The sequence below is a fragment of the Protopterus annectens genome, chromosome 14.part0 (assembly GCF_019279795.1).
Source record: "Protopterus annectens isolate FY-2018-M chromosome 14.part0, PAN1.0, whole genome shotgun sequence".
NCBI classification, from domain to species: domain Eukaryota; kingdom Metazoa; phylum Chordata; order Ceratodontiformes; family Protopteridae; genus Protopterus; species Protopterus annectens.
Window position 1 is genome coordinate 479,975,381 of NC_056748.1, and position 25,791 is coordinate 480,001,171.

Sequence of the window (25,791 nt, forward strand, 5' to 3'; positions counted from 1 at the left end):
TCAACTGTTTCCATTTTTTCCTGTCCTCTGCATCTTGCTCTGTCACACCAACCACCTGCATGTCCCTCTCATCACATCCATAAACCTTATCTTAGGCCTCCCTCTTTTCCTGTTACCTGGCAGCTTCATCCTTAGCATCTTTTTCCCAATATACTCTGCATCCCTCCTCAGTACATGTCCAAACCAACATAATCTTGCCTCTCTGGCTTAGTCTCCAAACCTTCCAACCTGGGCTGACCCTCTAATATACTTATTCCTAATCCTGTCCATCCTCGTCACACCCAGTGCAAATCTTAACATCTTCAACTATGCCACGTCAAGCTCTGACTCCTGCCTTTTTGTCAGTGTCAATGTCTCCAAACCATATAACATAGCTAGTCTCACTACCCTCTTGTAGACAGACCTTCCCTTTCACTCTTACTGGTACTCGTCTGTCACAAATCACTCCTGACACTCCTCCACCCACTCCATCCTGCCTGTAACTCTCTTCTTCACCTCTCTTCCACACTTACCATTACTCTGAACTGCTGATCCCAAGTACTTAAACTCATCCACCTTCACCACCTCTACTCCCTGCATCCTCACCATTTCTCTATCCTCCCTCTCATTCACACGCATATATTCTGTCTTAGTCCTGCTGACCTTCATTCCTCTTCTCTCTAGAGCATATCTCCACCTCTCCAGGGTCTCCTCCACCGGTTCCCTACTCTCACTACAGATCACAATGTCATCTGCAAACATCTTAGTCCACGGGGACTCTGTCTGATCTCGTCTGTCAACCTGTCCATCACCATTGCAAATAAGAAAGGACTCAGAACTGATCCTTGATGTAATCCCACCTCCACCTTAAACGCATCCGTCACTCCCACCGCAGACCTCACCGCTGTCACACTACCCTCGTAAATATCCTGCACCACTCTTACATACTTCGCTGACACTACCGACTTCCTCATACAATACCACAACTCCTCTCTAGGCACCCTGTCATATTCTTTCTCTAAATCCACAAAGACACAATGCAACTCCTTCTCTGTACTTCTCCATCAACACTAAGAGCAAACATCGCATCTGTAGTGCTCTTTCCTGGCATGAAACCATACTGCTGATCACTAATCATCGCCTCCCTTCTTAGCCTAGCTTCCACAACTCTTTCCTATAACTTCATGCTGTGACTGATCAGTTTAGTCCCTCTGTAGTTACTACAGCTCTGCACATCACCCTTATTCTTAAAAATCAGTACCAAAACACTTTCTCCATTCCTCAGGCATCCTCTCACTTTCCAAGATTTCATTAAACAATCTAGTTAAAAACTCCACTACCATTTCACCTAAACACCTCCATTCTTCCACAGGTATGTCATCTGGACCAACAGCCTTTCCGTTCTTCATCCTCTTCATAGCTATCCTTACTTCCTCCTTGCTAATCCACTGCACTTCATGATTCACTGTCCGCACATCATCCAATCTTCTCTCCTTCTCATTCTCTTCATTCATCAACCCCTCAAAGTACTCTTTCCATCTGCTCAACACACTCTCCTCACTTGTGAGTACGTTTCCCTCATTATCCTTTATCACCCTTACCTGCTGCACATCTTTACTAGCTCGGTCCCTCTGTCTAGGCAATCGGTACAGGTCCTTTTCTCACTCCTTAGTGTCCAACCTTTTATACAACTCTTCATACGCCTTATCCTTAGCCTTTGCCTCTCTTTGCCATGCACCTCATCTCCGTATACTCGTCTACTTTCTTCATCTCTTTGACAATCCCACTTCTTCACCAACCTCTTTCTCTTTATACTCTCCTGTACTTTTTCATTCCACCACCAGGTCTCCTTGTCCTCATTCCTTTTTCCAGATGTCACACCAAGCATCTTTCTAGCCATCTCTCTTACTAGCTCTGCTGTAGTTACCCAGCTATTCGGTAACTCTTCACTGCCACTCAGTGCCTGCCTTAACTCTTCCCTGAACATCACCTCACAATTACCCTTTTTCAATTTCCACCATTTGATCCTTGGTGCTGCCCTCACACTCATCCTCCTCTTCTTGATCACCAATGTCATCCTACAAACCACCATCCTATGCTGTCTAACTACACTTTCCCCTGCCACCACTTTACAGTCTCCAATCTCCTTCAGACTGGCCCTTCTACATAAGATATAATCCACCCGTGTGCATCTTCCTCCACTCTTGTATGTCACCCTATGCTCCTCCCTCTTGTTAAAATATGTATTCATCACAGCCATGTCCACCCTTTTCGCAAAATCCACTACCTTTTGACCTTCTGCATTCCTTTGCTTAACACCATACCTACCCCATCACTTCCTCATCCCCTCGGTTTCCTTCACCAACATGCCCATTGAAATCTGCTCCAATCACCTGTCTCTCACCCTTGGGTACAGTCATTACCACTTCATCCAACTCACTCCAAAATTTTTCTTTCTTATCCATCGCACACCCAACTTGTGGAGCATATGCACTAACAACATTCATCATTACACCATCAATTTCCAGCTTCTTAAACATCACTCTATCCGACACTCTTTTCACCTCCAAAACACTCTTGGCATACTGTTCCTTCAGGATAATGCCTACGCCATTTCTCCTCCCATCCACACTATGATAAAACAATTTGAAACCGCATCCGATACACCTAGCCTTGCTCCCCTTACATCTGGTCTCTTGCACATACAATATACCAACCTTCCTTCGGTCCATCATATTAGCCATCTCTCTCCCTATACCAGTCATACTGCCAACATTCAAAGTTCCGACCCTCACTATCACAGTCCTAGCCTTTACCTGCCTTCGGACATGCCTTCCCCCTCTTCTCCTCCTTCGGCCAACAGTAGCCCAATTTCCGCCAGCACCCTGTTGGCCAACAGTACAAACTCTTTAATCCAAAAAGATAGCCCAAATTCTACAATCTTGCCAGCTGGGAACATCTTAAACATCCATTCCCTATAATTTTCTTAGGGCTTTTTCCATCCAGGGACTACAAACAGAGAAATCTATCCCTAATCAGCTAAAAGTAATAGTAACACATTTGTCCCTTACAGGTAAATTCAGATTACTGCATTCTAGAAGCTTCATGTAATGCCAAGGTGCTGCTTACCCAATCCTTTTAGCACTCAGTGCCGATGCTTTCCATTACTAGAAGAGTCTGATGCAGAGCTGTTATCAGGATATTAAGATAATGTGCATGTATAATCATTACATTTTTTACACTAACCCAACACTGTTGTCTGTTTTTTTTCTTCTTAAAATATAGATTAGATACAGAGAGGTGTGAGAGAGAGAGAGAGAGAGAGAGAGACAGAGACAGAGAAACCGAAAGAGACAGAACAAAAATTCTGCCCTGATCCTTCAGTAATAAAAATCCAGAAGTATCATCTTCTTTCTACAAAGACATAGCCTGACAGGATTACAAGATGTTCCTCTTTGTAAAAAGCACCCTTTATACAAGAACTTAGGGAAAGCTCTCTGACGCAGTGGTAAGGACAAACATCACAAAGGAATATAGAAAAGTCTGAAGATAATGGGTATGTCTATTCACAAGTCTGGTTCAGAATAAGGTTTAATAAAGCAGTAGGAAAGCACTTAATATTGTTGCAGGTAAACAAAACCTGTAAAAAAAGCAGATTACTGCAGGAGAAAATGGCAGTGGTACAGTGCAGTGGATGTGCAGCAACAGTCTTTCGAAACATATTCTACAGGATGTGGTACTGCTTCACATGCAGACATTTCTCAGTTGAGATACAAGGCATTCCTGTTCTGCGTCCTGCAACATCATGACCACTGCACACAGCACACCAATAATGTTGAAAAACTGGACAATACTGTCTCAGGGCAAGAGTGCTGCTAATTCTCCGTAACTCGTATGTTCTCTCAGAAGAGAGAGGCTAGACCAAGGACATGCCAACAGGGACCTCCCAAGGAGGACACTGAAAATAACCTTGGAGGAAACAGTCAGGAGGATGGCAGCAAACTCCACAGATGAAAGAAACACTCTGGTGAGTATTCAACTGTTACAAAGGCAAAATAAAGGATGGTAGAGGACACAAGGAAGGAAAGAAGCAAGTCATTAAACTGTGGAAGAAGCTACAAAGGCAAGCAAGTGAGAAATCAGGACTGTTCTAGGGATAAATGACCTGGTAAAGAATTTGACTGTGGGGTATTCTTTAAACAAACTGCATATAAAAATAGCATTTTCTGAAATGCTATCTGCTTGAAGTATGGGTAAGGCTATGATGATTTAGGGGGTCGACATACAGCTGTTTAGCTGATGCAGACCTTAGTTTTTTTTTGTTTCAGTGAGGACCAAGGATGAATACAGAGATGTACTTAACATACACCATTCTATTAGATATACAAACTAAATAAATGGAAAAATGTCTTATGTGAGAAAGAGATTAGCAACTAGTTATTACAGAAGCTGTCCAATGAGTAATTTAGAATACCATCATCTTATGTTATCTGTATGTACTAGCAGGATGTTCTACATCTGTCTTTAGTGGTTACCAGCAGCTGTTTAAATGCTTCATTACAAAATTCAAACACAGTCAAAGTCTTTCCTTCCAAAAAAAATCCAAATCGAAAATTAGGACAGTAGATACAAACACAGAGAAGCCAAGAAAGCAAAATTATTCTCCTAGCAAAATATAGTGGAACATGGAACAAAGACCTGGCTTGATCAGAGAAAAACTGGAATAACTGGAGGTAATAATTACCAATGCTTAACTGTTCATGAAGTTCTTGGAAATGGCAGCCTTGATAAAGACACATTACGTGAACACTGTGAAAGTCACAAAAAATATGAAAAAACAGGAAAAAAAAAATCGGGGTATGGATTATTATGCATCAGTATCTGCAGTCTGCATCAGAGACAGGATGTGTAGCATCAGAAAAGAAGCTCTATAATGCAAGAGCTGGAATGGTAGAAATGCAGCAGTGTGGAGAGGCATTATGGGGTCTCCATGGAGACTGGAAAACTTTTCTTCAGTCCCTAAATCAGCTGCATATAGACATCTCCCATAGACATAATATAACAGACAAAGCACTCATGGAACAAACAAGTAAGATGACAGAACAGTGACTCACTGGTTATGGTGGGTCCGAATATGCTGGAATTTAGCTTCAGTAATTATCTTGCAGCTACACAAACATGCTGCATCTATCATCAAGCAGGAAGGTCACAGGCAGTAATGGAAGACCTGAATAAGCCAGACATTGCTCATTTCACCTAGTCTGCAGCTATGCACAAGTTCATGAGCATTTTGTCTCACAATCTTTTAGCAAGAGAAAAATCTTGGACTTCATAATTTCAAATAGGTTCATAGGTGTGTACTAGGCAAATGGCCCTGGAGCCTTTACAAGCCTAGCCCATAGGATTACCCTGACATTGTGCCACCCAACCTTAGTTCCTATTGCCTCTGTCGAGTAGAACCACTGGAGTGATCCCGAGGGTGAATTTTCTATTTCCCATCCACTCATCAAAATTTCTCTTGAAGAGGGCCAGTGAGGTACTCTGCTTGACATGTATAGGGAGTCTATTCCACAGCATGAGCAGTTTATGGATTATGAACCTGTCCCTCCCACATGTTCTGTTGATTTTGGTAATGAGGCTGAAGTCTCTGGAGCGTGTGGTGTGGAGGGATTGGGGATTTCTTTAAATGTAGTATTTCTAACAGAGCTGGGTCAGACATGGCTTTGTAAGTCAAGCAGAGATCGCCTCTAAGTAGGCGATATGAGACAGAGAATAGTTGGAGTTTTTCAGTCTGTCCATATAAGGCAAGTGTTTAAGGCCTAGGATCCTCTTTGTGAGGTACTTTTGCGGCCTCTCCAGTTGTTGCAGATGTCTAGTGAGGTACATGCCAAATGGGTCATTCTACTCGATGAATGGCCTAATGAGGAAGAGTAGAGTAGAGGGAGACAATGACCTCTTTTCTTCTTGGATGCAGGGAGACAATGACCTCTTTCTTCTTGGATGCAAAACCCTTAGGTAATGAGATGTGCCACATAGAAAGACTTTCTGACCTCAGTGGCAATCGCTGGTGTCATTGAGGCCTTTCTGTAGGATGTCAACATCACTTGGGGAGTTAATAGTTCCCAACTTGCAATCATCTGTGAACTTTGTCAGCCAAAGTCCCTTTGTGTTGGCCTGAACTTCAGAGAAGTAAGTACCAAACAGGAGAGGACCCAGGACTGAACACTGTGGGATTCCATTCATGACTGGTTGACCGTCTGACTTGGAGTCAGCTACTGTCACACTGTGCGTTCCATCAGTGAGCCAGTTTGCAACCCACCTAGTGATATAGGGATTGAAGTCTAGCTTAGTGAGTTTTTCTATAATTCCTGAATGGGGAATGGTATCAAAGGCCTTGACCAGATCAAGATAGGCTGTATGAACCACCTTGCCTTCATCCACAACTCTGGTGACTGACTCAAAGAAGTTGACCAAGTTGAGCAGGCATGATCTACCCTTCACAAAACCAAACTGTGTAGGATCCAGAGTTTGGAGATTCCCTATATCCTTGTTTATTAGGTCCATGATGATGCATTCCATAGCTTTGCATATCAGACTCGTCAGGCTAATGGGGCGATAGTTCCCGGGGTCTGTAGTTGCTCCTCCCTTGCGGAGAGGGATGACTGTAGCAGTGTGCCATTCGGTAGGGACAAAGCCTGAGGTGAGGCTGTGATTGAACAGGGCACACAGGTGAGGTGCCAGTTCACTCTGTAGTTCATGTAGAACACAGCTGGGGATATTGTCAGGTCCCATAAAAGCTGTGTTATTGGCCTTGGACAATGCTGTTTTAACCTGTGCAGCTGTAATACTGGGTGCCTGGCAATCTGCTGGTATTGTGATTGATCCTTGGGGGGAGGGGTAAAGTTGGCACTGAATCTGTCGGCCAGTATATTGGCAATATCTGTTGGCTCAGTATAGGAGGTACCATTGTCCAGTAGCTCACAGCAAATCTGGGCATTGCCGTGGAGATTCTTTACATAACAACTATAGAAGGCCTTGTGGTTGTCTTTACTATCTGCTGCAATTCTGTTTTCATAGCTAGCTTTAGAGGATTTGTTGAGGCTGATAAGGGAGTTTTTCCAGTCTTGGGACTTCACCTTATTCCACAACAGTTTCCTCCTCCTGTTGTAGAGTTTGTTTATGGCAGGGACCACCAGATTGGCTTCCTTTTTCTTTTGAGGAGCTTGTCTTGGTTCTACTGAGTATGGCGAGATCCACGCACTTGTGTACGTGTTCATACAATGCATTGGTGTATAATTTGGCGGTCATGCAACTATTCTCCATTTGCATGGGTCCCATGAAGTTAGCCACCGCTGTTTTTAGGAGCCTAAAGTTAGCTTTGGAGAAGCTTTTTATGGTGATTACCTTTGTGGGTGGTGGTGGTGGTGGGGGGGGGGGGATGTGAATTTCCAATGTGATTAGTTTGCGGCCAGATCTAACCAGGGAGGCAACGGTCGCCCATATTAGTAATGACCAGGTCAAGGATGCTACTTCCTCTAGTGGGGGTAAGAACGAGCTGGTCCAGGGCATTGGAATTAATGAATTCCAGAAAGCGTTGGGCAAGTGTACTGATACATGAGTAGTTTTCCCAGTTACTGGAGGGGTAGTTGAAGTCGCCCAGTATGAGAGTGTTAGGTTGGACCCTAATATTTCTCCAGGGTGCTTAGGAATGTTTAGTGTGAGTCTTGGGACATGGTTGGGGACCTATAGTAGGCTATGACCTGAATTGCTGTCTTACCCAGTGTTAGCTGCACCTGAGCTATCTCAGATGCGTTATGTTGGGCTACCAGTCTGGAGGTGTGTGCATCCTTTATGAATATGGAAACACCACCGCCTTTGGAGCTTCGGTCCAAGTTCTGGGGCTGAAAGGTGTGGAATGAGTTATAACCTGGTAGTGCAGGGGTGCTTTCTGCTGCTTGAACCAGGTCTCCGTTACAGCACAAATGTCGATGTTCACCATTTTTAGGAGTGCTTCAAGTGACTGCATTTTGAGATTCAGACTTCTAGCACTGAGCCGCATGACCCTCAGATTGCATTTGTTTGTAGTTGTTACAGTGGTAATTTGGTCTTTGGAACACTGCCTAAAAAAGGCACTATAGGAGTGGCAAGAGCCTTGGCCAGTATCCGGAAGCCCAGGGGTGACACATACAGGCCATCTCTGGCAAAGCATCGAGGTCGGTCAAGCATGTCATCCCAGGCACACAGATACTGGATCCCCTTAGAATCACACTAGAAACTTAGCCAATTGTTGAAATGCAAGGGGAGAATTTCTGCAGCAGATGTTTGGAGCCATCTAAGTTGGAGTTATCATTAAACACTACTTTTACATCAGCTGTATGTTAACCATACAAGGAGATGGGTCACAAATAAAAACAGCTCTAAGTGGACTTAAATCTTCAGGGCAAACACAGTAATCATTAAAAAAAAATGCAAAGCTTAACCATAAACAGCACTTTTGTTTCTCCTAAAAAATGTCTAGAAAAACTCGAGGAGACATTAGTGAATGTGCAGATTTAAAGTAACCAGAGGAAAAGATAGGCTTAAACTTCAGACCCTGAAGCTACAAGGGAAAAATCTTAACCTCGACCACCTTGAAACATACATCTAAGAGAGTCACTTTGTCTCAGTTCTAATGCTCATAAAGCAAACTGCCACACAAACCAATTGCCCATCAGGTTCCAGGATTCGTCACGTCATGTAGGTACTGAAGTCCTTGCACCACGAGTACACAAATAAAACTGTTATGCTACATGTGGGTGTAAATTACTTGAGATGTACCTCCTTGGACTATATAAAGACGGACAATGAAGCTATAAAGACAGACAACAGAGCTCTGGGAATGTGTCAGATGCAGGTATAAACATGACTTTGAGCAGCATTTTACTATCACCAAGAATGATACTGCAGTACAAACAAAAGATGGACTTCATCAACTGGCTCAGCTTCTGGTGTTAGTCAAAAGAAGTCCAAAACACATCACCTTAGAAGGGCATGGTAGACAGTCCTGTTTTGCAAGGGATAGTCTGCATCTGCCAACTCCCCAACCCCAAGGCTTTCATATACTGGCCAAATCTTTATGTAAAAATCTTCTGCCACCAAATTCTGTATTTCCCGCCAAAGTAAATACAATACCAAATTGAAAAATAAACCTCCCAGTGATGGACACCAAATATAAACAGGCTCTATAACAAAAGAAACAAACTCCCCACATAGAAAAAAAAATACAATTCTCAAGGTGAAAAAAACACTCTTACTAAACTTAAATGGGAACTCTGGACCCTGATCAAATCAACCAAAGCCAGACATGAGATACAAATAGCTTACCTGGGCAAAGGACAATCACAAAGCCTTCTTTAAACTATGTTAGAAACCATAGAAACAATACCCAGCACTTTGCAGAGCTAGCAGTAAATTATATCACATACTTTGGCCATGTCCACTGATTCTATCTACTAGCAGATAAATTTGGCTCTAATTTCACCCCCCCACACACACACACACACACACACACACTCCCAGATGTCCTACGCATATCTACATTCCTCCCTCAAATCTCCCATGATCAAGTCCTCAAGGCACTCTAAAAGCTAAGAACACTGCTTCTATAGGGCCGCATAACATAACCAGCTGGCTAAAGGCCATCTTGAAAAAGGACCTGTCAAAACCCCTTCAGAGGCTATTCAATATCATCCTCCAAACAGGCTTTGTGCTGGACAAATGGAAGATAGTAACAGTCATCCCCTTGCACAAAGGTGGGATGTTAATGGACTCAGGAAATCACAGACCTCCAAGTCTGATGGCCTCATCTGTAAGGCTATGGAAAGGATCGTTATGGAATTAAGAAACAAGGACAAGGGTACCCTACAAAACTCTCAACCCAAGCCAATTTGGATTTTTCAAGGACAGATCTTATCAACATAACCTGGCTGACTTGTTTGAAAAGATTGCTGAAGGATAAGGGCAAATCAATACACACTATATCTAGGACTTCACAAAGGCATTCAACACCATTCCACACTCAGGTATTCAAGCTGTACCTCCCTCTAAAAGACCAGTCAGTAGAGTTGTACCCCAGGGTTCAGTCCTTGGGCCACTCCTCTTTTGCATTTACTTCTCTGAGGTCAAAGCTACTGTTGAGGGTTTACAGTTGGCTGACCAAGTTTGCCGAGGACTCTAAACAAGGTACCATTATAAACTACCCAAAAGACATCAAGATCCTCCAAGAAGGTCTTTCCCAAACCAATAGCTGATGTCAAAACCATGGATAAAAACTAAATGCCAGGAAATGTATAAAATAATATCCTTCAGCCAATAGGACTTCCCTTGTAAATATCACATTGACAACCCATTGTATTTAAGTAACATTAAACCCAAACCAGAGTATGGAATAATAATATGGAAACCTTACAAGAAAACAAGTATGAGTACATTGGAAACGCCATAGCAGAAATATACAAGTTATTGTGAAAAACTAAAACGGCTATAAGAACCACTGTACAACTTCAGATATTTAATAGGAAACTTTATTCAGGTATATAGGGCATTTAGACACACCTACCTATGTAGAAGGTTGTACAGGAATGAGAGGTGCATTAATTATTTTGCTAACCAAATTATATTAAAACAAGCAATAATTCAGACATTTTTAAGAGCTACTTGGATACTTATGGAATGGCTATTGACAGAATGCCAGGCTAGAAGGGCATTAAAACCTGTGCTGAAATATCTTTATGAATGTAATACACCCTAAATATTTGATCCAGTAGTTAAGACACCTGGGAACCTACGCAGGACAAGGAACTGTCCTTCGATCATCATATGTCCACTATTGTAAGAAAGCCCTTTTTTATTGCACAATGTAGTAATAAAGGTATGGTGTCCAGGGACGCGACCATTTCACTTAGTCTGCACTCATCAGACTGATCATTGAGCATAATGCTCCCTTCAGTATGTGCCTGTTCAAACGTTTGATACAACCTGGATGCCCGCAATGCTTTCTTACCAAGAAAATGGATAGCATAAACTATAAAAACTATGTGGACCATCTCAAAACCTTATCCCTCTTCTTGGCGTTATACAGGCTACTATGAGTCAAAGACTTCCTTGCATACCCAGCTTCAACAGATCCTATCCAGTCAGGCCTACTACACATTCACAAGTCCAGTGGACGCATAAATATCCACTTAATACATCTCAATCTCATTCGCAACATAAACAGAACATGTTGGAGGGACAGATAAATATCACAGAGAATGCTACTTCTTTGGAATTGCCTTCCTTCCCACTTAAGGCAAAGTACTTCTCTTACACTACTCAAATGCAATTTGGAAGAATGAATGGATAACCAAAAATTCCCCCTTGGTTTAGCACCCTTGTTCCTCACAGACAGGGGAAAAATGTACATACAAGGACTAAAGATTTCATGGAAATTTATGGCTAGGCTTCTAAAGATCCTCACAAATGAATAGCTTAATATGTAAATATGACCCTATGAACCATGAGCCACCACTCTGATTCGTGAGTAAACTTCTACAGAGTTAAGCTACACTAAATAACAGTAATGGACAGAAGGCAAGCAGAGTCTGGCCAAACGGGAGCATGCTTCTGGAAAAATATTACAGGATGATCCGCAAAGAGGTAACAACTGTGGTATGGTGTGGAATAAAAACATTTATCAAAAGGACAAACTTGAGTGAAGCAAATCAATTGAATAATGTCGGAAAACGGAAAATGCTGCTATAGTTCTCAAAGGTGGAATCAAAAATGGAAAAAAAAAAAAAAAAAAGAAAGAAAAATCAGGAAATATGAAGGGTGTAAATAATACTGGGTAAAGAAAGAAATGCAACATGTGAAACAAAGGTTCAGACTAAGAAAAGTAAAGCAGACAGTTAAAAACAAACTAACTGATGAAAAGTACCAGATCCGTCTTATCAGCCAGATGCATTGCCTAGCACAAGGTACGTCCAGATGTCAAATCAGTAATGCTTGTGTATTAAACATACCACTTAATTATTTAACATAAATTTACTGATAATATAGTAATTATTAAAGACCACATCTATATCTACATATGTTTTATGCCTTTTGCTCCCACCATATTTCTCTATGTTATAACTGCTACTTTACAAAAGGAGGACTGTACACAGGATGTTAACTACTTAAGACTGAAGTGTTAATGACTTGCTCTCAGAAACGTAACACTGCTTGAAAATAACATACTAATGCCCACTTATCATAAACCCCTGTGGTTTCTAATTGATGTAACTTTTCAAACCCTCTTTATTATGATGTCATTCCTCTCCCTTTTTATTATCCGTTCACATCCGCTACTCACTAACAATAATGACAAAAAAAATTTTTATACTCACACCACCATTGTCACTTGTTTTAGTCACATAACCAGCCAAAGAAGAGAAAACAAAACCACGGCGGCAGTATGTTCCATAGCCGGGTGAGCATTCCTCTACATTACAAAGCTTCTCTCCTACAGAAGAAAAAAAAAACATGAAATGACAAACACCACAAAAAAAAAAAAAATCAAATAACTATTTTCCTTATAAATGTAATTGTGTGTGTAAAGTAGTAATAATGCAATGATAAAAACAGGGTAGACACTATCTGGTGTAGGCATATGCAGCAGTCACATCTGAAATATAAAGACATCATCAAACTAATGACAAGGCAGGTGGAAGAGAGACTATGGAATGCTTTCATGCCACCCTATAAAAGACACTATGGCAAGTGCATAGTTAGCCTGCCAGAAACAATAACTGAGACGAGCACAGAAACCACCCACCCCCCATTTCTGGTACTCTCTCCAGTGATCTCACGCATAGCCGCCCTTAGGCATAGACCAACTAAGCAGCCGTCTAGGGCGCCGCTCTAGCAGGGGTGCTTTTCCAGCATTTATTTGGTGTACGTAAACCAGGATGGTAGCACTGTGGAGCCCTTTTGCCTAGGGCACCAGTTGACCTAAGGCCGCTCTCGATGTCACGCAAGTCTTGTATTACAGCACATGGTATACACGAAAGAAAAAAGATCTGCCTACTACACAAGAGAGAACATATCTAGTGCCAGGCTACCTGGACACCTTAAGTTAGAAAGCAGTACAGAAATAAGGTAAAGAACTGTGAAGGATTTGCAGCAGAAAGCCACATTTCTGATGTCAGGAAAATATCACCTGCCCTACTTAATATGCAAATTACTTTCCCTACCCTCCATAAGAATTACCTCATCTGAACCTAGCATTCTTTAGAAAAAGAGCTCAAAACACTGATTTTAAAGGCTGCTTCTGCTACCCTCTTTTAGGGGAAACCTGTTTCCACACCTACTATTATTTTGTGGACTTTAACACTTTTGTTACCCTTCTCTTAAATGCTTCTATCCTTTCAGTTATGCATTTTCCAGAACAGCACTGGGTGGTCTAGATAGGCCCCCTTAAAAGTGGTTAGAAAAATGATCATTTCAATTTCCTACTAGTGATGCTTTTTCCTATGCAATCCAGTATTCCGTCACCCTTCTTTACCATTTTGTGCCCGTTTGTTTACTAGGTATGCCTAAACAGGCTTGGCCTACAAACAATGAAGAGCTCTACAAGAAAAAGAAATAAATGTATACAGAACACCTACACATATACACATCCAAGACTTATTTGAGTGCAGTTTGCTGAACATTTGTCTTATTAACAGAAGAAATTGATGCGCCTTTATGTCAAACATTGGCATCACTGACTGCCTGCAGCAATGTCAGTTTGTGTTAGGTATGGGATATACTTTGGGTTAAGGTAAGTTGCTTCGGTATGGGGGGGTTGTGTGTGTCTTCGCAGGTCATGGTTAGAGTAAGAGCCAAGTAACAGTGCGTTTTAGTGTTGCATGCATGTGTAGTGAATTAGTGGTGATTCTTTGTGGAAATGTTTGCGGGTTAGGATTACAGTAAGGGCAAGTTTTTTTTTTTTTAATATTTTAGTCCCCTACATCATCCATTATGGCACAACTACCCAGTGTCCCATATCCACGGTGGGTCTACCAGCTACTCCAACCTCCCCCCCTTTTCATCTGAGGCTGGTCATCAAACCTAAGGGTATCTTCGGGGTCTAGGACATCCACATTCCATAGGAGGGTTTTTTTTTCTCGATTTTGGTGACTTCATCCAAACTGCCCAAATCTAAATTTCTTACACTACTTGCCTGATCAGCAAGAATAAATTATCAATTTATCAATCTTCTCACCTATCAGAACTCACCCTCATACCTTTAACTGATCACAGTCTTTTAATGCAAGATCAAGCCCACAAAGTTCCTCCCTAAACTCATCTCAATCAGGGTAAAGTCACAGACATAAACAAACCAAAAATCTTTCCACTTTACCCCTTGACAGATTACCATTATTAAACTCTACCAATCACAACTCTACAGCTGAATTGCTTACCAATTAATTGGTAAAAAAATTCAAGACTTATTTCTCATTTAAATGTCCAATAATAGATGATGATTAACACGCGAGCTCAAAATCTTTCAGAAACTTAGCATAAAAACTTGGCATGTCTGCAAACTGGACTCAACTCCACAAACAAAATATTTCACCCATCTCTGTGATGATGGCAAACATGTAATATGGTAACAAATGTCGATCAAGGGCATCAAAACACTCTTAAAACAGCCCAAACAATCATGGAAAGACATCAGCCTCTTGACAGGTTGCCTCAATCTCTTTACTATAACCAATGCAACAATTAATTTTCTCAGACTTCCTCAAAGAATTCAGCAATCTTACTTTGACACGGACTACTAACAGCCATCCTCCCTCCAACATTCCCATGCCTAGACTCCACTATTTTACTTGAAAATTATAAAGTAAAAATACAGAGACAGTGCAAGTTCAAATCCCACTTTATAGCACCTCTGTATCAAGACAATCTATATCCATCAATTACCATTGCAGAGATTTTCTCATGGAGCCCCTTCAACATGTGTACAATCTCTGCCTTTCACACGGCATGTCAAATATCTGAAAGACAGCCATAATGAAACCTTTATCAAAGCAAACAAAAATCCTCCAAAGTCTCGTCCTAGTGTCCAATTTCAATAACACATCAGGTAGCATTTCTGGGAAAATTACTTACATAAACCTTACACAATACATAGAACAATACCACCTCCCTTTTACAAACCAATACGGGTTTTACACTAGCCATACTATTCTCATAACAATGAAGACCACAACATATGACATACTCCTGAGCATGGATAAATGGCATGCTAATTTGTGCTTTCTTTGTAATAACCACAGCATTTGACCTTGTGGATCATTTCAACTTTACAAACCATTTGCTTGAAACAGGTACTGTTTTTGAAACCAGGGGGTTACTTCAGAACTATCTACTACGCTGTCAGTTCAGTCAAAACAAACTTCACCGAGTCACCTAAAGCCCTCACACTATAAAGAAATCCACCAATGTTTTGTGTCTTCTTGTATGGCATCCTAATGCATAGGTCTATGCCATCAGAAAAAAGGCACATTCTTCCTTCCAGACATGTTGCAATGTTAAAGAGGAACTTAAAGAGTCAAGCTCAATGTTAAACCCCTTTGATATCCCCCACTGGTAGTCCTTTCATCTAAGTGGACTCCTTCTGCTTAATGTGCTCTGTGCTGCATTACCTTGCTAATGATAATGCCAAGAAACAACTTGCTAGTCAACCTAATGTGCTCAGAACCAACTTCTTAGTATACCTAATTTACTCAATAACCTTTTCTCTAGTAGCATAGCACATGCCCTGTCATACTTTTAAATATTTGGCACCTACTCTTTATAACTGTAAATTGTACAGTATTCAAAAGATAACACACTGAAAGAGACTAAATGCATGTAAATGCAAGTGGAAAAAAATCAAACCAGCACAATTCAAACTCAGACCAGTAAAGCTTCCACTTTTGTGGTAACCTAACTGTATCCACCCTCTTACAGTCTTTAGGTACCTTACATTACTCCCTTGAATGGCTAAAAATGTAATTAGGCAGTAAGCCCTACCACCAAGTCAAGTATCAACCTTTTGATTCTAGGATTCTTTTAAGAAACTTTGTTCCGTCAGAAATGGATTCATTGCTCATATCATAGATGTTTTTGCTGAGAGATCTCCCTTATTTTCCTGTGTGAGTATTCATTCAGCAATCTTGCTTTTTCACCATCTTCTTCTGCTCACTTCCACCCCAGCCATACTACTTAGCTTAGAGTCATTGCAACTACGGAAAACTCAAAACAACAAAGCTCATAAAAGTCAAAACTAGCACTCAAAGTCCAAAAACATCTTAGAACACCTTCATTAGTAGTCAAAAACATACAGCACTTTACTTAACTGCTTACATTAATCTTAAAGTACAAAACAAAAATACTCTTGCTTTTAAAAGCTGAAAAAGTAGCCCACAAAGTTGCAACTAATTATTGATCAGTTTAACTATTACTCCTGAAAATGCTACCGATTTATCAGTCCTCCCTGGGACAAAATATCAGCGAGAAACCAACTTACAGCAACATCATACACACAATAGATTATGCACGCGACTACATGGGGCAATACCTCCCCAAATTAAACATATTGCTCCATGGTTGCACTAATAGGATAAGGCCCAAATCATATGCAAACATTACAGAACTCTCTATGGATTTTCATTAGGATGACCAACAATGGAAAAAAACATGCAAGTCTGCAAAAACAAGCCCAACATTGCCTTATCTCATTGTTAGTTCTGCTGTTCTAGCTGCTGTATTTCCTTTTATATTATGCATTTAACAACCAATTTATCTTCCCTGTCCCCACTACCATACAGCATTTCACTAAACTACTCTGAAGAGAAAATGTCACCAGAAATTCAGTAATATATCTGGGTCACCCTCCTTGGCTAGCTGAAATGCTTTCTAATTGTGGGATTCATATAAAGCTAATCTAAACGCAAATTCAACTTGCTTGTTCAAAGGTTTATAGGTATGTACTAGGCTAATTGTCTTGGAGCCCTTACAAGCCTTGCCCACAGGATTACCCTGGCATTATGCCACCCGACCTTAGTTCCTAGTGCCTCTGCTGAGTAGAGCCACTGGAGTGATCCCCGGGGTGAATTTTCTATTTTCCATCCACTCATCAAGATTGCTCTTGAAGAGTGCCAGTGAGGTGCTCTGTTTGACATGTATGGGAAGTCTATTCCATAGCATGGGCAGTCTCCGAGTTATGAACCTGTTCCTCTAGCATGTTCTGTTGATTGTGGTAATGAGGTTGAGGTCACTGGAGCTTGTGATGCGGTGGGATTGGGGTTTCTTTAGATGCAGCATTTCTAACAGAGCTGGGTCAGACATGACTTTGTAGGTCAAGCAGAGATCGCCTCTAAGTAGATGAAAGGAGACAGAAAATAACTGAAGTTTGAGTTTGTCCATACAGGATAAGTGTTTAAGGCCTAGGATCCTCTTTGTGAGATACTTCTGTGACCTCTCCAGTTGCTGCAGGTGTCTAATGAGGTACATGCCAAATGGGGCATTGTACTCAATGATTGGCCTAATGAGGGAAGAGTAGAGAGAGACAATGACCTCTTTCTTCCTGGATGCAAATCATCTGCAAACTTTGTCAGCCAGAGTCCCTTCGTGTTGGCCTGGACTTCAGAGAAGTAGATACCAAACAGAAGAGGACCCAGGACCGAACCCTGTGGGACTCCATTCGTGACTGGTCGACAGTCTGACTTGGAGTCAGCTACTTTCACATGGTGGGTTCTGTGAGCCAGTTTGCAACCCACCTAGTGATATAGGGGTTGATATCTAGTTTGAGTTTTTCCATGATTCCTGAGTGGGGAATGGTATCAAAGGCCTTGGCCAGATCAAGGCAGGCTGTATGAACCACCTTGCCTTCATCCACAGCTCTGGTGACTGACTCAAAGAAGTCGACCAGGCATGATCTACCCTTCACAAAACCAAACTGTGTAGGATCCTGAGTTTGGAGATTCCCTATTATCCTTGTTTATTAGGTTCATGATGATGCGTTCCATAGCTTTGCTTGTAACTTCTTCCATTCCATTCAAAAGCTTAACTAGAATGTCATCTGCATATGATAACATTATAGAGATATCACTAACTTCCTTGTTCTGTATCTAACATTACAATCTACTGAATTAATACAGCTAGTTATTGCATTCATAACTAGAAAAAATATAATGTTGCTAAAGGACATCCTTGCCTTATACTTCTTTTAATACTTATTTCTTTACTCAACTATCCATTAATCAAAACTTAAATGTTTTTCAGTGTGTATGCTGTAACACGCACATTTCTTATTTTTGTACTTAAATTGTAAGCTTTAAATACATCCCGTAGCATATTATGCTGAATAGTGTGAAAAAGATTTGCTTAGATCTACCATAGCTAGTCTTTTCTTGAATATTTAGTGTATATAATTTCTTAAAAAATCATTAATTCTTGACAACCTTTTCCTTTAACACTATATAGTGAATCAACAGAATAGTCTTAAGCTTCGATTCCTTTTCTGTAGTATTTTATAGATTGTATAATCATTATTATTCAAAAACAACAGCCCTCAATTTCTTATATCTTTTCTGCCACCTTTTTTCTATACAAACTTAAAAATTCTACTACAAATTCCTCGTATTTAAATCCTTTGTTAAACCATTCATTTAGTACTTCCATGAAATGCATCTTTTGACTTGCTGTCATATTTTTATACATTTTGATAGTATAAGCCATCTGGACCCTCTGCTGTATGTATATTTACTTAATACTGTATCCAATTCTTCTAATCTTATACATTTTTTCCAAATGTTTATTTTCTTGCTCAGATGAAGTTCTTACATTATATGATGTCCTTTGTTCTTTAATAATATCTTCAGATAATCTTTTTTATATATTCTACAGCAATACACACTCTGTCTTGTTGGTCTTTCAGTACTATCCCTTTTTTGTCTCTTAATTCTCTTGTTATGCTATCTTCCTTAATTGTTTTATTTAAATAAGGAACCCTCTCCTTTTTTACTTGCAGGAAATATATTCGTTTATACAACGGATTTTTTTCTTGATTCATTGCTTATAACTCGTTCCTTCTTATTCATTTTCATTCTTTTCTCCGTTTTTAAGAAGTTCTTCACTTAACTTACTATAACTTTTTCGCTTCCTTTCTCTTTTTAACTTGCCATCCTTGATGACATTTTAATATTTCTTTTAAAACGGCATCCATCATTCAGACCAATTTCTATAGAACTGTTACATATTTTTGGGATCTTCCCATAATTCTAACTTTCTTGTTTTATACTCGCCTACCCACTCTACATAATTAATTCTTTTCAGACCCTTTCCAGTCTTAACATTATTAACTCCATCACTGAATTCTATCCAGATAGCATTATGGTCTGAAAAAAAAAATGTCTAATGTACCTTTGTTTTGTTTACTTCACATCCTTCCGAAATTAAAAACTAGTCTATCCATATTCTATATATTCCTCGACTACACGCCCATCAATTGGTCTTCCATATTCTTAATTTTCCACATCTCATAATTTCTATAACTTAATGTCATTCCCCTTCTGTTTCTCAAATTACAGTTGAAGTCTCCTTCTAGAATAACTTCCATATAAATAGCAATGTAATTCAATATTAAGGCAAGTATATCTTCTCTTTACTAGTTACATATGCATACAATGCAATTATTCGGTAGACGTGATCTCTCCATCAAACACCAATAACTGCAATCCCTCCCATAAAACTATAGTAATATCAAGCACCTTAACTGTCTTTTTCACAAGTATTGCTATTCCTAAACATAAATCTTGTCCTGAATTCCAGTATATCTCATTACCCCACAGACATCTTTCTTCTTTCATTAAAAATCTTGTATCCTCTAGTATAATGATATTACAGGCACATTTTTTACACCACTCTATAATAGCTAGTCTTCTTATTATGCTCTTAAAACTCAGCATTCAATGCCAATGTCCTGCAATTACCATTATTTCTATTTAGGGAAAGTTTTAAGGAAAAAGAATAAAACATTTATCCTTTTTCTTTGTTTCCTTTGCATTTCCAGTAATTTCTCTCTCACTCTCTTACCTATAGAAATTCCAGGTAATATATTTGTCACTAACTTCAGTACCTTTTTCTCCATTTAATTCTTGTGTGTGTGTCATACTTTTATCATCATTGTTTCACTTGCTTTCTTCTGTATTTATTTTCTACATGATTTTGTCCCTGCTCTTCACTTACTACTTCCATACCTGTTGGATGTGTTCAGACAGTAGTTTCATGTGTTTCTACTGCCCCATCTTTACAATCCATCCAGATGTGACCTACCTTATTACATTTATAACATATTAACTCTCATTTTTTTGCTTTGTGACCTATCGCACCAAAGATAAAACATTTCTTTTCTGTACAGTCAGCAAGCAAATGATCTGATTTTCCACAGTACAAACAAGTTTTGGGTTGACTCCAATATTTAATACCTTTTTGACCATGTGTATTTATAAAACAATAGGGGTATGAATGATTTTATCATTTTCCATGTTTAGTACAACATTACAACCCCAACCTTCCAGTCAATAATCCTCCCGAAAATTTTAGAAATGTTCAATACATCTTTACATATACTACACAAATGTCTTTTCCAAAGTTTCTTTTTCAGTTTCTGTTGTAAATTTAACATGAATTTTCGTGTTAATTTCTGTGAAAAAAAAAAAAACTTAACTATATAAGCATTCCATGAATTGCATCTCATATGATGATCCTGATTCAAGTAATGGCATTAAAACCCATAAAAATGAATCCCTTAAGAGCAAAGCCACACAACTGAAACTTTACAACCCAAAGGAACAGTGCAGTTTTAGTGAAAAGCAAAGAAAACATACATACTTTTTGTTTTTAAACAAGGATGCAACTCAATGCATCCCACATCCCCCTTACACAAATCCAATACTTAACTCCAAACTTACACTGCTGTAAAGAAAATTCAAATACCACTTAGATGGAAAACTTCATCCAGTTCTAGCTGCTGAACTGCAATCGATCGAACAGTGAAAAACTGCAGTTCAATTAAGAAAACATGCAAAAATCCCTAAAATCTAAAACTGCCAATTAACACACAAAACAGGTTTCCACTAAAACCAAAAAAGAAATGCTTCCAAAACAGAAAAAAAATATTTTATTATAGGTAAAATATTATTTGAAATCATTACCACCTATACTATCACAGTTCCTAGTGTACTGCTTTATACGGGTATTGTTTAGTCATGTAACTTTTATTATGCGATTTTACTTTCAGCGTTTGTAAGTGTTTTTGTTACATGATTCAAAAAAAGTATCAGACTTATTAACTGCTGTCATTACTCATTTTGGATGAAGTTCTGATACTATAATGAACAAAAGTGCTTAACTGTAATAAAGGTTGCGTTTCTCCCACTCTGGAATCATAGATGGACTTACTAAGCTGGGCATTAATCCCTATGTTAATCGATGGGTTGCCAACTGGCTTACTGCCAGAACTGACATTGTAAAAGTAGCTGACTCCAAATCCAGCTCCAGACATGTGGAGTACCTCAAGGTTCAGTCCTGGGACCGCTCTTGTTTGGCATCTACTTCTCTGAATTACAGGCCAACACTAAGGGACTCTGGCTAACAAAGTTCGCAGATGACTGCAAACTGGGAGCCATTATTGAATCCTCAAATGATGTGGATACTCTACAAAAGGGCCTTACAGAATCAGATGCTTGGTGCCAGAGCCATGAGCTCAAGCTCAATGCCAAGAAATGCATAGTTATCCCCTTTGGGAAAAAACATGTACCCGTGAATTACCACATAGGTGGCAATACACTAAACACCGAAAGTGTGATAAGAGACTTAGGGACACAGGTGGACAGTGGTCTCACCTTCGATAACCACATTGCTACAACAGTCAGGAAATCCTTCTATGTGTCATACCTCATCACTAAAGGCTTTTCATCCAGAAAAAAGGAGGTCATTGTCCCACTGTACTCATCTCTCATAAGACCCATTATAGAATACAACTCCCTGCTTGGTATGTACCTCTCAAGACATCTGCAACAACTGGAAAGGCCACAGAAATATCTAAGTAAAAAAATCACAGGCCTAAAGCAAATGCCCTACACTGACCACCTTAAAAACTCCAGCTATACTCTGTTGCATATCGTCTACTCAGAGGTGATCTCTGCTTAACATACAAGGCCATGTCAAACCCAGAGCTGTTGGACATGCTACACTTAAAGAAATCCCAATCCCTAAGAGCCACACACTCCAGGGATCTAAACCTTGTCATCACAATAAACAAAACATGCTGGAGGGATAGGCTCCTGACCCAGAGACTCCCAAGACTCTGGAATAGACGCCCATACATGTCAAGCAGAGTGCCTCTTTGGCCCTCTCCAAAAGGAACCTTGATGATTGGATGGGAGAATGGAAATTCACCCCGGGATCACGTCAGTCGCCCTGCTAGACAGGGGTCCAGGGAAGTAAATAGTGTGGGAAGAAATAACCATGGAATTGTTATGGCTAGGCTTGTATAGGCCCTAGGGCCGATAGCCTAGTACCAACCTATGAACCTTTATTGAAGGGTTTCTTTTTTGGTTTGTGTCTTACCTTCCCAGACAGAATTGTTTGCAATTTCCAATAAAACCTATTAAAATATAACTAACTCACTTGAACTAATACAAGATTTATCTGGAGCTACAGCTGTTATTGATCAAGTTGTTGCCAATGAAAGAATATGCTCCTTAATACAGTACCTAGTTCCATCAATGAAAACTGCATCACACAGGACTAAATATGCACTTACAGGATAATCATTAGTGAAGGTGGGAAACAAACATTTAAAAAGAAACCCATGAGCTGTATTACTGTTAGTGTGTCAGAATGCAAATAAGAGAGAGGGGAGGGACCTCGGAAATATGCTTTGAAAAAACAGTAATGCTTTGACTACTACTTTGGTTAGCTTGTTGTGGTGATGAGTGTGAAATGTCATAAAAAAAGAATACTGCACAAACTGAGTGTGTGTTTGTACATACACGTGTGGATGGACACTGTGCACCTAAGGTATCAGAAGAAGGCAACAATATGTACTTCCCCTCCAGCTACCTCCTGATTACAAAACCACCCAACTAATCCCCCCATGCCTTAGTGACCTACTTGTTCTCCATTCTAACTGGTACAGCTCTCATCATATATTGTCATGCAAATTATTTTTAGTAATGGTTTCTACATTCCATTTGGAAAGGATACAGGTGCAATAAAGATAGTTTAGAGAAATGTGTCTAAAAATAGCACCTACCTGGCATCAACATCTTTATCAGAAGAACTTGGAGGACTTATTAACCACTTAGCATAAGGATAAAAACTGTTAAATATCTTGTAATAAAATAAGCACACTGAGCATAGCTCTCAAATGTCCCTGACACTGCCTCATTTTTGCCCTGTTCCTCGTAACATTTTCTCAGCTTGTGGTAAACTACTGACGATTACAGTCAGCTAATAATGCCAAACATTGAAATTTTACACTACTTGATCTTCAGAATATGCAGGTTGATGCAAAACCTGGTCTATTTAAGTGATTACAATAATACTTAAAACTATTCCTGATTTTAGGCCTTTGTTCCTCTTTTTATTTCTGTTTTATTTTTTGGTTTTGTCCCTGATTTTTGAGCAAAGTAGATGATAAGCTACGGTTATGAGGGAAGAAAGTATTGTTAACAAATAGGCCTACATGAAGAGGCAGTACAAATGTGAAGTACTTCACCAATATCAATGATTCTGTATAATGTGAATACAAACAGCGTTTGGAAAGAGAAAAAAAAATGAATGTTTTACTCCTACTCTCACCCAATGTTAAACAGTTCACTAGTTACTTACCAAACACTATACTGCTTCTTCTCAACATCCTACTACACCTTTATAATAGTATAGAAAATGGCAAAGAACTTTTGCAGAAAGTGCACCCAAGTAAGAAGCTGCCAATTCTTCAAACAGTCAACTGTGAACTAGCATCTTCAGACAGTTCATAAAAATGCCAACTCCAATGGGTTCTCACAAAGAAGGTTTCTCTAACATATTGCACTGATCTTGGATTTCATTACAACAGTACAGGATTGCAAGGGGTGCCTTTGACCCAAAAAGAAAATAATTAATTAAATCCAGTTTTTGTGTCAACTGAGTTTATGATCAAGGCTGTAGTCTGAATTTGATGATTTTTGTTTTTATGAACTTGACCTAGATCCCTGTAGGGCACTGAAAAAAAATAACAGTCAATATATCTTTGGACAATATAATATGCCTAAATGCATACACTTGACAACTTGGAGTAAACAGTTTAGTTCCTTGCTCAAAACACTAAGAATGCCAAAAAGCATAAACAAAATATTTCACAGCTTTCTGAAGTGGTAAGCCAAATCAGATCAGTCTTACTCATCCACAATCCATATCCAAGTACAGCTACAACTCTAGAAATCCTAGTAAACTAAATATACTTTTTAGGTTCATCTCAAACTTCACAGCTCCCAAACCTGCATATCCAAGAACCCATTCATCCTTTCTAGTGTAATGAAAACCATAACGCTCAACAAAGGTAGGATCGAAATGTACAGCATGCAGCTGGACTTAAATGTGATGCACATTATTAACAAGAAGCGATTTCTGTCCAACAGAAACTCTGTCAGTCCCATCACAGACTCTAGTCTCCAAAGATGATTGTCTTTTAGCATTTTCTGATCAAAACTCTTTGTGTTATGTCAGCTGTCACTAGGAGTGATACATTCTGTTTGCCATTCCATGTACATAACCTCATGTTGCAATACGGAACAAAAATTCAGCCTCTGTTGGTCCAGCAATACCCATATTTATGGGGAAACAATAAAATGAAGTATTTTGATGGGCGGCACAGTGGTGCAGCAGTTAACATTGTCGCCTCACAGCAAGAGGTTCTCCGGTTCGATTCTCAGCTGGGGTGCCTTCTGTGCAGAGTTTGCATGTTCTCTTTGTGTTCACGTGGGTTTCCTCCAGGTACTCCGGTTTCCTCCCACATTCTAAAGACATGCGTCTTGAGCATTTCTCCCTGGGCCTCCCCTGAAAACAGGCTTGGTGGAACCTAGTCGGACTTTCCCAGTCAACAAATGTTAAATTAAAAAAATATATATATTTAGTAGCATGGAATAAATGGGATCCGGTTATGGCAGCTAACGATATATGGGAAGAAACTAAACAAAAGAGAATATAAAAACTGAGAAACTGGAAGCTCTTCCCTATGGATATGGATAGCAAATTGCAAGCAGTAAAAAGGTTTTCAGTCCCTTTAGTTTTATACACAGGTCAGGCGTATTTTTATCAACCAGCAGAGAAGATGTGGACAGTAATTAAAGAGATGAAGTATTTTACTTGGGAGGGAAAAGGGCAAGAGTCAAGTGGGATAAGCTGATCCTCTCAACAGAACAAGGAAGTTTAGGCTTACCTGATCTGAGGGGATATTTCAGAGCTACATGGTTAAGGCTTTTATACATAACACAAGCCGAAAACTACAATTCAAAGTGGAAAGGGATGATGATGAAGCAGACGGTAATTCAAAAAATAAGGAAAGAATGGGATTTTGAACACAAACCCTAAAGGAGAAGAACAGTCATACAGAATAGTACATTCATAAAGTAGTACAAAGTATACTAAAAACTAAGTCAGTACAGGAATGGAGAAAGGAGATTCTGCCAATAGGGATGATTGCAATTAGGGGCACAGAGAACAGAA

The 25,791-nt window shown here is 39.7% G+C and overlaps 1 protein-coding gene across 2 annotated transcripts in view; it reads right to left on the bottom strand.

Annotated features, from left to right (window-relative positions):
* EXOSC1 (exosome component 1) overlaps positions 1-25,791 on the bottom strand; it is a 311,547-nt gene that overhangs the window by 278,889 nt on the left and 6,867 nt on the right. For both annotated transcript variants that reach the window (XM_044056237.1, XM_044056236.1), the window contains exon 2: positions 12,387-12,502. In XM_044056237.1, coding sequence (XP_043912172.1) covers positions 12,387-12,502 — 116 coding nt within the window. The remainder of the gene's footprint in view (positions 1-12,386; positions 12,503-25,791) is intronic.